At 37.5% G+C, this 12,606-nt stretch overlaps 1 protein-coding gene across 15 annotated transcripts in view; it reads left to right on the top strand.

Moving 5' to 3' along the window:
* The window catches only part of NUMB (NUMB endocytic adaptor protein), a 162,616-nt gene that overhangs the window by 89,703 nt on the left and 60,307 nt on the right, over nt 1–12,606 (top strand). For all 15 annotated transcript variants that reach the window (XM_038545196.1, XM_038545209.1, XM_038545205.1 and 12 more), the window contains one exon: nt 10,196–10,336. In XM_038545196.1, coding sequence (XP_038401124.1) covers nt 10,211–10,336 — 126 coding nt within the window. In that variant the 5' untranslated portion in view covers nt 10,196–10,210. The remainder of the gene's footprint in view (nt 1–10,195; nt 10,337–12,606) is intronic.

Here is a 12,606-nt window from a genome sequence, read left to right as displayed (position 1 = left end):
TTTGGCCCAGGGCGCGATCCTGGAGTCCCGGGATCTAGTCCCGCATCGGGCTCCTGGCATGGAGCCTGCTTCTCCCTCCTCCTGTGTCTCTGCCTCTCTCTCTCTCTCTCTCTCTCTCTCTCTCTCTATGTCTATCATAAATAAATAAATAAATCTTAAAAAAAAAAGAAATTCAATTTTATTAATAGGTTAGGAATAGGACTGTTTAGGTTATCTATTTTTTGAGTAAGCTGTGATAGTTTGGGACTACAAGGTATTTTTCCATGTGTCCATGGATTTATTAGAATAAACTTGTTCATAATACTCTTTTATTATCTTTTTTAATGTCTCTGGAATCTATATGATGATATCTCTCTCATTCTTGATATTGGTCATTTGAATCTCCCCCATTAGTATGACTACATGTTTATCAGTGTTATTAATCTCTCGAAGATTTACCTTTTGGTTTCCTTTTCTCTGTTTTCCTACTTTACTGCTTTCTGTTCTGATTGCTACTGGTTCCTTTTTTTCTTTGTCCCTTTAGTTTCTATAGGTGAAAGCTGAGGACATGGATTTAAGTAAGCCTTTTTTTAAAAAAAGACATTTAGTGCAGGGTTTCTCAGTAGTTGCAGTATTGACATTTTAAGCTGAATAATTTTTTGTTGTGGGTGCTATCCTATGTATTATATGATGTTTAGCAGTATCCCTGGTCAATACCCACTAGATGCCAGTTGCACTCCTCTGGCAACAACCAAAAATATTTCCAGATTGCCAAATGTGTCCAGATTGGCAGTGAATGTCCCTAATTGAGAACCACTGGTTTAGTACTGTAAATTTCTAAGTACCGCTTTTGTGGTATCCTGTAATTTTTATATATTGTGCTTTCATTTAATTCAAAATACTTTCTGATTTCTCTTTTGATTTTTACTTTTACCCATGGACTGTTTTTAAACGTAGTTTCCAAGTATTTGATGATTTAATTTCATTGTGGTCAGAGATCATATTTTATATGATTTGAACTCTTTTTTTAAAAAAAGATTTTATTTATTCATGAGAGACACAGAAAGAGAAAGAGGCAGAGATACAGGCAGAGAGAGAAGTAGGCTCCACACAGGGAGCTCAATGTGGGACTCAATCCTGGAACTCCAGGATCACACCCTGGGCCCAAGGCAGGTGCTAAACCGCTGAGCCACCCAGGAGTACCAATTTGAACCCTTTTGAATTTGAGACTTGTTTTATGGCCCAGAACATGGTTTATGTTGGTAAATGTTCTACATGTACTTGGGAATAATGTGTATTCTGTTGTCATTGGATTTCTATAAGTGTCAGGTCATGTTGGTTGATACTGTTGTTCAAGTTTTGCTGTTTGCATCCTTTTTTTTTTTTTTTTTTTAAACTGGAGTTCAATTTGCCAACATACAGCATATAACCCAGTGCTCATCCTGTCAAGTGCCCCCGTCAGTGCCCATCACCCAGTCACCCCAACCCTCTGCCCACCTCCCTTTCCACCACCCCTTGTTCATTTCCCAGAGTTAGGAATCTCTCCTGTTCTGTCATCCTCACTGATATTTTTGCTCATTTTCTCTCCTTTCCCCTTTATTCCCTTTCACTAGTTTTTATATTCCCCAAATGAATGAGACCATATAATGTTTGTCCTTCTCCAATTGACTTACTTCACTCAACATAATGCCCTCCAGTTCCATCCACGTTGAAGCAAATGGTGGGTATTTGTCATTTCTAATGCCTGAGTAATATTCCATTGTATACATATACCACATCTTCTTTATCCATTCATCTCTGATGGATACCAAGGCTCCTTCCACATTTTGGCTATTGTGGACATTGCTGCTATAAACATCGGGGTGCAGGTGTTCCAGCGTTTCACTGCATCTGTATCTTTGGGGTAAATCCCCAGCAGTGCAATTGCTGGGTTGTAGGGCAGTTTTATTTTTAACTCTTTGAGCAATGTCCACACAGTTTTTCAGAGTGGCTGTACCAGTTCACATTCCCACCAACAGTGCATGAGGGTTCCCCTTTCTCCACATCCTCTCCAACATTTGTTGTTTCCTGTCTTGTTAATTTTCCCCATTCTCACTGGTGTGAGGTGGTATCTCATTGTGGTTTTGATTTGTATTTCCCTGATGGCCTGTGATGTGGAGCAATTTTCTCATGTGCTTGTTGGCCATGTCTGTGTTTTCTTTGGTGAAATTTCGGTTCATGTCTTGCCCATTTGATTATTGGATTGTCTGTTTCTTTGCTGTTGAGTTTAATAAGTTCTTTATAGATCTTGGATACTAGCCTTTTATCTGTTATGTCATTTACAGATATCTTCTCCCATTCTGTATGTTGTCTTTTAGTTTTGTTGACTGTTTCTTTTGCTGTGCAAAAGCTTCTTAAGTCCCAATAGTTCATTTTTGCTTTTGTTTCCCTTGCCTTCATAGATGTATCTTGCAAGAAGTTGCTGTGGCCAAGTTCAAAAAGGGTGTTGCCTGTGTTCTCCTCTAGGATTTTGATGGATTCTTGTCTCACATTTAGATCTTTCATCCATTTTGAGTTTATCTTTGGGTCTGGTGTAAGAGAATGGTCTAGTTTCATTCTTCTGCACGTGGCTGTCCAATTTTCCCAGCACCATTTATTGAAGAGACTGTCTTTTTTCCAGTGGATAGTCTTTACTGCTTGTCAAATACTAGTTGACCATAGAGTTGAAGGGCCATTTCTGGATTCTCTATTCTGTTCCATTGATCTGTGTGTCTGTTTTTGTGCCAGTACCACACTGTCTTGATGATCACAGCTTTGTAGTACAACCTGAAATCTGGCATTGTGATGCCCCCAGCTCTGGTTTTCTTTTTTAATATTCCCCTGGCTATTCGGGGTCTTTTCTGATTCCATACAAATCTTACGATGATTTGTTCCAACTCTCTGAAGAAAGCCCATGGTATTTTGATAGGGATTGCATTAAATGTGTAAATTGCCCTGGGTAGCATTGACATTTTCACAATATTAATTCTTCCATTCCATGAACATGGAATATTTTTCCATCTCTTTGTGTCTTCCTCGATTTCTTTCAGAAGTGTTCTGTAGTTTTTAGGGTATAGATTCTTTACCTCTTTGGTTAGGTTTATTCCTAGGTATCTTATGCTTTTGGGTGCAATTGTAAATGGGATTGACTAATTTCTCTTTCTTCAGTCTCAGTGTATAGAAATGCCACTGATTTCTGGGCATTGATTTTGTATCCCGCCACACTGCCGAATTGCTGTATGAGTTCTAGCAATCTTGGGGTGGAGTCTTTTGGGTTTTCTATGTACAATATCATGTCATCTGCAAAGAGGGAGAGTTTGACTTCTTTGCCAATTTGAATGCCTTTTCTTTTTGTTGCCTGATTGCTGAGGCTAGGGCTTCTAGTACTATGTTGAATAGCAGTGGTGAGAGTGGACATCCCTGTTGTGTTCCTGATTTTAGGGGAAAGGCTCCCAGTGTTTCCCCATTGAGAATGATGTTTGCTGTGGGCTTTTCGTAGATGGCTTTTAAGATGCTGAGGAATGTTCCCTCTATCCCTACACTCTGAAGAATTTTTGAAATACCTTATTCTACTAAAGCTGTTCCAAAAGATAGAAAGAGATGGAATACTTCCAAACTCATTTTATGAGGTCAGCATCACCTTAATTCCAAAACCAAAGACCGCACCAAAAAGGAGAATTATAGACCAATATCCCTGATGAACTCATACGCAAAAATTCTCAACAAGATACTAGTCAATAGGATCCAACAGTACATTAAGAAGATTATTCACCATGACCAAGTGCTGTTTACATCCTTGCTGATTTCTGCCTGCTTATTCTATTGATTATTGAGAAAGGAATATATAGTTATTCCAGCTTTATTTTGACTAGTATTAATGTAGTGTATTGTTTCCTCTATACTTCTTTTAACCTTTTTGTCTTTATGTTTGAAGTGGTTTATTATTTACTTTTAACATTATTGTCTTTATGTTTAAAGTGGTTTATTATAGGCAGCATACAATTGGATCTTGCTATTTTATCTGTTCTTAATGAAGAACTAGTTGGTCTGACTGACTACTAGGAAACTAGTGTCACTGCTTAACGTGCCATCTCCCCTAATATTCCTGGTCTCACCAGGCAACATGTAGAGATGGGGGCCAACTTGATGGACAGGATGGAGGACTATTGCATTCTCCTCACTATGCCTACCTGGGACCAGGCAGGGGCATGTGAAAGCAAGGTATCCCTCTTGGGACCTTGAAGGGAACCAACAACTGTGCCTGAGAGAGATGGGACTTTTGGAATCTGACTTGCACTGTTGCTGACCAATCATAACCTTCACTGGTCTTAGTTCTCTGTTAAACTAGGTGTTAACCTATTAGTTGTTGAGTTGCAGAAGGTCAAGGATCGGATCCCAGGAGTAGAGCTCAACATAGTGGCTGTTTACTATCTAGAATATAAGCATTGCAAAAACATAATCAGATATGGCTGTATTAGTACATACTGGCCAATTATTAGTACATACTGTTTATCATATTTGTGCTAGGTTTAATTCTATTTACTGCATCCTAACTCCTATTAGGAAAAAAGAGGAAAATAAAGACATCATCACAAGAAAAATTTCACCTATAATGACTGCCTGTGGGTGCCCTGACCCCTCCCCCAAGCTTCAAGGCTTACACACATCTCTACTTGGAATCCCCTATCAACTAGCCCTCAAATTTAACAATTCAGTTTCCTGAGGTCTAAAACTTAGGAGTCATATTTGGATTTCTTTCTCTTTCCTACCTTTGATAGTCACCTATTCCTGCTATTAACTTTCTCCACAAAGAGAATCTTGTTGATTCAGTAAAGCTGATGTTATTAAACTGCAAGAAGGGAAAGTGCCACTTTGACAGAATCTTAGTAGTTAGGGGAAGTTAGGAAAATCTATCTCTTAGGGTTTTGAGTTTTGGACTCACATGGTTTAAGGCACATCCTTCAAGATGGGGAACTGGTTGGGGTGGGCAAAGTTTGTGACATGATATTTAGAATTAATGGGCATAATAAGAAAAGGGCCTTGAAGCAATTTGTTATCCTATCAGGAGACCTATTTGCCCTGATGCACACATTGCTTGCCCAGATAAGTTAGTTGGTAATAATTTCCTGAAGTAAATAGTAAAGCTAATTACTGGTTTAGTCTTACCATCCTGGGCAGAAAAAATTTCCTGGGGCACAGTTACATCATGTTGACTCCATTCTCTCTGCTACTCTTACTTTTAAACTTTTCTTCAGTCCCTTTTTATCTGCCTACACTACTACCATTGCCCTAGTTCAAGCTCTCATCATAACTTGCTTAGACTATTTAAAACGCCTTGTAACACATCTATAGTCTTTTGCCCTCAGATTTGTTTTCCTTACTGCCACCATAGTAATGTAACTACATTGCAACTCTTGACACTGATACATGTATATAACTTTTTAATGGCTTCTGGTTGTCCGTAGGTTAAAATCAGTACCTGATCCTTGTCTGCACTCTTCTTGCATTGCTGTCTAGCATTTGATTTCCTGCATCTATGCGTTTGTTGATACTGTTGCCTCTACTTGGAATATCTTCCCTCCTACAATATGTGGCTAATTTTTATTTTTCCTTTAAAAGTTAACTCAGGTGATACCTCCTATAGGAAATGTTTCCTGAACCTAGACTCTGCTTCGAGAACATACTGTGTATAGTGCTGTTATTACATTTTGCCATATTGTGCAGAAATTACCTTTTATGAGGGGAGAGAGCCACCTAAAGGCAAGTTGTCTTTATTAATTTCAGTATCTACTAGCATCCACAATAGGGCCCAGCACATAGTAAGTTCTGTTTTTACTGACCCAAACAAATTGGGTCAGAAGGGGAGGACTTAAGAACTTAAGGGGAGAAAAGAGATGATGATTTAACTTTAAATTGATGTATTTGAGGTAACATCAGTGCACCCAAATAGAGACATATTTAATGAGAGCAGGATTTAAAAGTATTATTGGGAAATCATCCCATTGGAGTAATAGTTTGAACTGATTATTTCACCAAGAGTGATAGTGGAAACAAGAGAGCACAGATTGAGAACTGATATTTGGGGAATACACACAGTGTGTGGGAGAAAGTAGAAGAAGCCCTTAGAGGTATCAGTAGCAACAGAGGTAAACAAGATAAACCAGAGGCATAAGAATATTGGGATGGGGAGAGGCCAGGAGGAAAGAAGCATACAAAGGAAAGTTGGAATCATGGTGTCAAATTTTGCAGAACAGTTTAAGAGTGTGAGAACTGTAAAAAGATTTTCTAAATCTGACACTATTGTATCTAGCTAATAAAATGGGGATTGGTTTATTTTCTTTGTTTCTCTTTCTTTTTCTTTTTCTTTTTAGTTAGTAGACAAAGTAAGACTTTTTTGTTCTCAGTTTTTAAACTGGCAAAAATATATCCTTTATCTTTACCTGTGTTTAACCAGAACTTTCTCAAGGAGTGTGATTTTCTTTATTTGGGAGTAAAGTTTAACCTTATTGAGGGCCTGTAGTAAGTGTTACTTTGAGTTAACATGTTTTTTATTTTTTTCTTATCTCTTTTGTCTTTGTGAGCAAAATCATTATATTTAGATTACTTGAAAACAAATTGGTCTCTCCCTTGATGTGTTCTTATCTTGATTACTAGATTATTTACAGGCCATTGGTAGTTACTCATTAAAAAGTAGCAAGCAAGATATTATCATTATGTATTTTCATTTTACCAAGTTCATTTTAGAACTATTATGATTATATTACTCATTTTCAAAAGTATTTTCAGCAATGAAACCTTTCCTTAAATGTATATGGATCCCAGTATGTGAATCAGATAAAGTGGAGTTTGTATGAAACTGTGACAGGGACCTACAGTCCCTCCGAAGTTGTGTCTAGCTTTCTAACTTCCTTCTCCTTATCTCCAAACAACCATTGGCCTCTGGGTCTTTTCCATGGAAATCCCAGGGCTACTGAAAGCATAGTTTGAAAATCACTTATATGTAATACTCTTTGTAGAAATGCTGATGGCCATATTAATACTGAAAGTTACAAGATATTTAGACTCCAAATCAGTTGACACTTCCGCTTTGTTCTTTTATTGGTCAGTAGTATGTACAACAATAAATAGTTGTCCAAAGAGCAAATAAACTTACGCTAAAATTATTTAGGCAGAAGTTGTATATATTTTTTAAAAGATTTTATTTTTATTTATTTATTCATGAGACAGAGAGAGAGAGAGAGAGAGAGAGGCAGAGACACGGGCAGAGAGAGAAGCAGGCTCCATGCAGGGAGCCCGATGTGGAACTGGATCCCAGGTCTCTAGGATCACACCCTGGGGTGAAGGCGGTGCTAAACCGCTGAGCCACCTGGGCTGCCCAGAAGTTGTATATCTTTAAGGAAAGTTGTCAATGTTCCTTTGTCAATGTGACACTGACCTACTATTACATCTGCAGTCTCCTTCCAATACCAGTGATTTTCTCTGGTCTTATATGTCTACATTTTTCCTACCTAGTAAATATTATCTAGTATGATGGGGGTCTATTTTATCCTTTATTTCATCAAATTTATAGTGTGTCATGTATATGACAGGTCCTGTGTTAAAATGCAGGGGTAGTATTTTAAATAAAATACAATTTACTGTTAAGGAAATAGAAAATTGCTGTAAGGTTTGATGAGTACAGTAAAAGAAGTAATCGGAGGATATTAATGGAATCCTGTGAAATGGAAAGACCTAGCTCAGGCCAGCTAAGGGTTTGTCAGGAAAAAGTGCTAGCTTCCCTGAAGACCCTGAGTCAACTCTTCAAAGATAATTAGACTTCAACCAGAGGCAAATAGGGAAAGGTCTTCATAAGTGGGCAGAGAGAGGAAATAGGCTCTGAAAGAGGGCATGCCTTGTTTGGAGACATGTAAGTAGTTTAGTATGGCCAGAGTTTAGCATGTGAAGGGATTGGTGAGTGAAGCCAGATGAAAAACGACTGTGTTTTCCAAGCTTAGGAATTTGGACTTTATTTTGAAAGTGTTATGAAGCGAGTGAAGGATTTTAAGCTGAATAATTGCATGGTCAAATTTGTGTTTTAGAAAGCACTCTGGCAATAGTCAAGAGAACAGATTAGAATGGACCTTTCTTAGAAGCAAAGCAGCCATTAAGTAATAGACTTTAGCAATAATTTACACAAAAATGAGGATGGTAGAACTGATAAGGTGGGTGGGGGAATGAATTCAAGATATATGAAGGAGGCAAAAGCAGTTGAGTTATTGGTTACAGAAAGAGTGAATGAATGCAGGGATGACTCTTAGTAGGGCTATCTGCCTACTAAGAGAAAGAAATTAAGAAGAAAGGAATCTCATGAGCTTTTTGCCTCAAGATTCTTAGAGTGCCAACTTGAGCGAGGGTATAGGTGCTTTTTAAATTTTCTTATATTTGTATTTGCCTATTTTTAAAGTGTTATATGAAGAAGTAATAATAGGACATATTATCAGGGAAGGTTATAGAATTTTTTAAAAAATCTATTAGATTAAGGTAGACTTTTTTTTTTTTTTTAAGATTTTATTTATTTGACGCAGAGAGAGAGCACAAGCAGCGGGTAGTGGCAGAGGGAAAGAGAGAAGTAGGTTCCCTGCTGAGCAGGGAGCCCAACAAGGGGCTCGATCCCAGGACCCTGAGATTATGACCTGAGCCAAAGGCAGATGCATAACCAACTGAACCACTCAGGTGCCTCAAGGTAGACTCTTATTTAAGATAGTTTAGAAGTGGGGCATCTGTGTGGCTCAGTGGTTGAGCATCTGTCTACCTTTGGCTCAGGTCGTGGTCCTGGGGTCCTGGGATCAAGTCCCACATCGGGCTCCCTGCATGGAGCCTGCTTTTCCCTCTGCCTATGTCTCTGCCTCTCTATGTCTCTCATGAATAAATAAATAAAATATTAAAGGAAGGGAGGAAGGAAGGGAGGGAGGGAGGGAAATCCAGGAATTTTCACATTGCCATTAGTTTGTCAGAATTTTTACCTTTTAAAAAGATGTGTGGTTAGATTGGCTTTTCTGTATAAACTAGCTGAGTTAGTAATAGTTCTGCGACATTATGCATTTTAAAATACAACATGATTTTCCTCAGAATGCAAACTTTGATTTTCAAGCTTTTCATTGGTGTCATTTGGAAATTAATGTTCAATCCCTTGCTATTTAACACTCCTGACAAAGAGGAGGTATCCTTTATATAGCTTTGCTATATCATTTTCAAAAGTTAAGATCTTTTAGGCTGATTGAGGTGGTTAAATCCCTTTAGGGAAAGAATGCTCCTTAACAGAAAATTGGAGGTATTGGCTTCAGATTTTGAGATCTGCTCTGTAAAGTGATACATTCATTATGTTTATTCATTGGTTCTTGAATATTCTGTTGTTTCTTATCAGTTAGATTTTCTTTCCCTATAGTTTTGGTGATTTCTACTGTACTTTTGAAAGCATTAGAGAGGTACCTCTCCCAGTAACAAAACAAAGGTTGTGGTTTAATACCTTTTAATTACAGAGATAATGATGAGATTTGGACCTTTATAATTGAAAGCTGTTAGTTTACTTTCATTCTGTAATGATTATAAATATGAAAGTATGTTCTGATATTATACTATTTGCAAGAAAAAATTTTCCTTAGAATAATTTATTCCTTGTAGAACTTTATCTTCTTTATGTTTAAAAGAAACTTTCTTTTTAAGCATCTTTATAAAAAGGTAGTTCTAGTCCTTTGTTTAGTATTTTCTAATAGCAAGCCAAAAAGGTTCCTAAATTTTGGTGTTTAGGAATGATTTTTTCCTAGTAAGTATGAAAGTTTTCAGAAATTGTTAGCAGCTTGTAATTTGGCCCACATGTACATATTTCCTTATTCAAGAATTAGAATGGATTTGAGGGGTAGATCAGTAGGAAAATTCATTGGATTGTTACAATTAAAATGCTTGAAAGTTCTTAGAATAACATCTCAGCAAATCTTAGAGCTTGTTGTTTTATAAGAGCTAGTATTGTTTGTTTGAAAAGTGAAATGATTTGTTTGAGCCTAGAATTATTCTAAGAGGAGGGATGCTAAATGCTCATTTTCTATTAAACTAAAATGTTTAGTTTAGGACATTAGTTTTTTTTATCAGCATGGTAATCTAAAGTTTAAATAAGTGAGAAGGTAGTAACTTCTTTTTCATATTTCTTTTACTCTGTCTGCAGGTTGTAAAAATTAAAATGAACAAACTGCGGCAGAGTTTTAGGAGAAAGAAAGATGTTTATGTTCCAGAGGCTAGTCGTCCGCATCAGTGGCAGACAGATGAAGAAGGGGTTCGTACTGGAAAATGTAGCTTCCCAGTTAAGGTAAGAGCTTGTGTTTCTACAGTTCTAGATGTGGAAGAGAACTGACATCCTATTAAATGTGAAATCCCATTAATTAGGACAATTAAAAGAGAACCATCTAAAAAATAATCCCTTCATCTTCTGCTTCAAGGTAGAATTAATGTGAAAAATAGATTATAACTAGTGATTTTTTTCTCTTTATGGAATTCCTGTTGCGTAATCTGGAATCACTACAAATAATATCACTTCTGATGAGAAATTAATCCTGAAATATCTAAGTTCCAAATTACCAAGATTCAAATTATTTTGAGTGGGATATGCTTATTAAGTGGTGGGGCAGAGGGAACAAGAGTCTGTTTTCTTAAAAGCAGGCCTGATATGTTCTAGAAAATCTTAAAAGAGTTAAAAGAGACTTTCTCTTTAGTCTTGTAACTGTTAACTGTGCAGAGGATATTTAAACTAATGCCTTCATTTGTCAGATCAGAAAATGGAAGCTCAAAGAAATTAAGAACATAGTAAAGATCTAGAGAAGAGGGTGCCATACAGGTGTTTTTTCTTACTATAGTTGACACTCTGGAGAAGATGAGTCACATTGAAAGTCATGAAAGAAATGTACATGCTATACTGTTTAGTGAGAAAAATCGATTTATAATTATATAAGCATTCTGTGATATGTATTAAGTGTGGGCACAAAAATATAGAAGGAACTAGTCCAAAATGTTAATATCTTCAAGAAAAAAAATTTAGTCTAATATAAAATGTTAAGATTTCTCTCTACTTTCTATACATTCTTATGTGTGAATATTCTTACTATAATTTTCTCCTTGTACTGCCTCAGTACCATTGATTGATACATAGCCTAAAGTTTCAGAAAGGAAAATACCTGTAGGATAGGAAAAGTGGTTTGTAGAATCTACAGGTTAAATAAAGATTTTTTTTTTTTAAGATTTATTTATTTGAGAGAGAGAGAGCTTAAGTGTACATGCATCTGGGAGGGGCACAGGGAGAGAGAGAATTTCAAGAAGACTTCCTGCTGAGCAAGGAGCCCAACCACAGGGGCTGGATCCCACAACTGTGGGATCATGACCTGAGCTGAAACCAAGAGTTGGACGCCGTACCAACTGCACCACCCAGGTGCCCCATAAATACATGTTTTTTATTTTTAATTATTTATTTTTAAAAATATTTTTTTATTTATTTGAGATTGAGAGAGAGAACAAGTGTAGAGGGAGAGGCAGACTCTCCACTGAGTAGGGAGCCCACTGTGGAGCTCTATCCCAGGACTCTGGGATCATGACCTGAGCTGAATTGAAGGCAGATGCTTAATCAGCTGAGTCACCCAGGCACCCCAAATACATGCTTTTTAAAATACATGAATTTTTCCACAATCTGTCAGTAACTAAACAATTTTCCTAATCAGTTAGCTTTGCTTACTTAACTCATTTGCTGAAATTTTTTTTATTGGAATAATACACTTAAAATATTTTAATTTAAAATTTTGGGTATAATATTAAAATATGAAAAAGTCCTCATACAAGGAAACGAACGCTCGTCTCTACTACCTCCCCCAACCTTATCCCAAAGAGTAGGCTCCTTTTGATTATACAAGTTGAGTATTGTGGAAATGGGTACTTTTACACATTGTTGATTACTTGGAATATAAACTGTAACCAAAATTTGGAATGTCAGTTAAAATTTGAAATGCACTTTACATTTGACCAGAAATTTTACATTTAAGGGATTCCTGGGTGGCTCAGCAGTTGAGTGCCTGCCTTCAGCCCAGGGCGTGATCCTGGAGACCCAGGATCAAATCCCACGTCAGGCTCACTGCATGGAGCCTGCTTCTCCCTCTGCCTGTGTCTCTGCCTCTCTCTCTCTCTCTCTCTCTCTGTGTGTGTGTGTCTCATGAATAAATAAATAAAATCTTAAAAAAAAAAAAAAAGAAAGAAATTTTACATTTAAGAATTACATTTAGGGGCAGCCCTGGTGGCACAGCAGTTTAGCGCCGCCTGCGGCCCGGGGTGTGATCCTGGAGACCCGGGATCGGGTCCCGCATCGGGCTCCCTGCGTGGAGCCTGCTTCTCACTCTGCCTGTGTCTCTGTCTCTCTCTCTCTCTTCGCTCTCTCTGAATGAATAAATAAATCTTAAAAAAAAAAAAAAAAAAAGAATTACATTTAGGGCAACCCGGGTGGCTCAGCAGTTTAGCGCCGCCTTCAGCCAGGAGCGTGATCCTGGAGACCCGGGATTGAGTCCCCCATCAGGCTTCCTGCATGGAGCCTGCTTCTTCCTT

The sequence above is a fragment of the Canis lupus genome, chromosome 8 (assembly GCF_011100685.1).
Source record: "Canis lupus familiaris isolate Mischka breed German Shepherd chromosome 8, alternate assembly UU_Cfam_GSD_1.0, whole genome shotgun sequence".
NCBI classification, from domain to species: domain Eukaryota; kingdom Metazoa; phylum Chordata; class Mammalia; order Carnivora; family Canidae; genus Canis; species Canis lupus.
The sequence above is the reverse complement of the archived record's forward strand: the minus strand, read 5'-3'. Positions and strand labels throughout refer to the sequence as shown.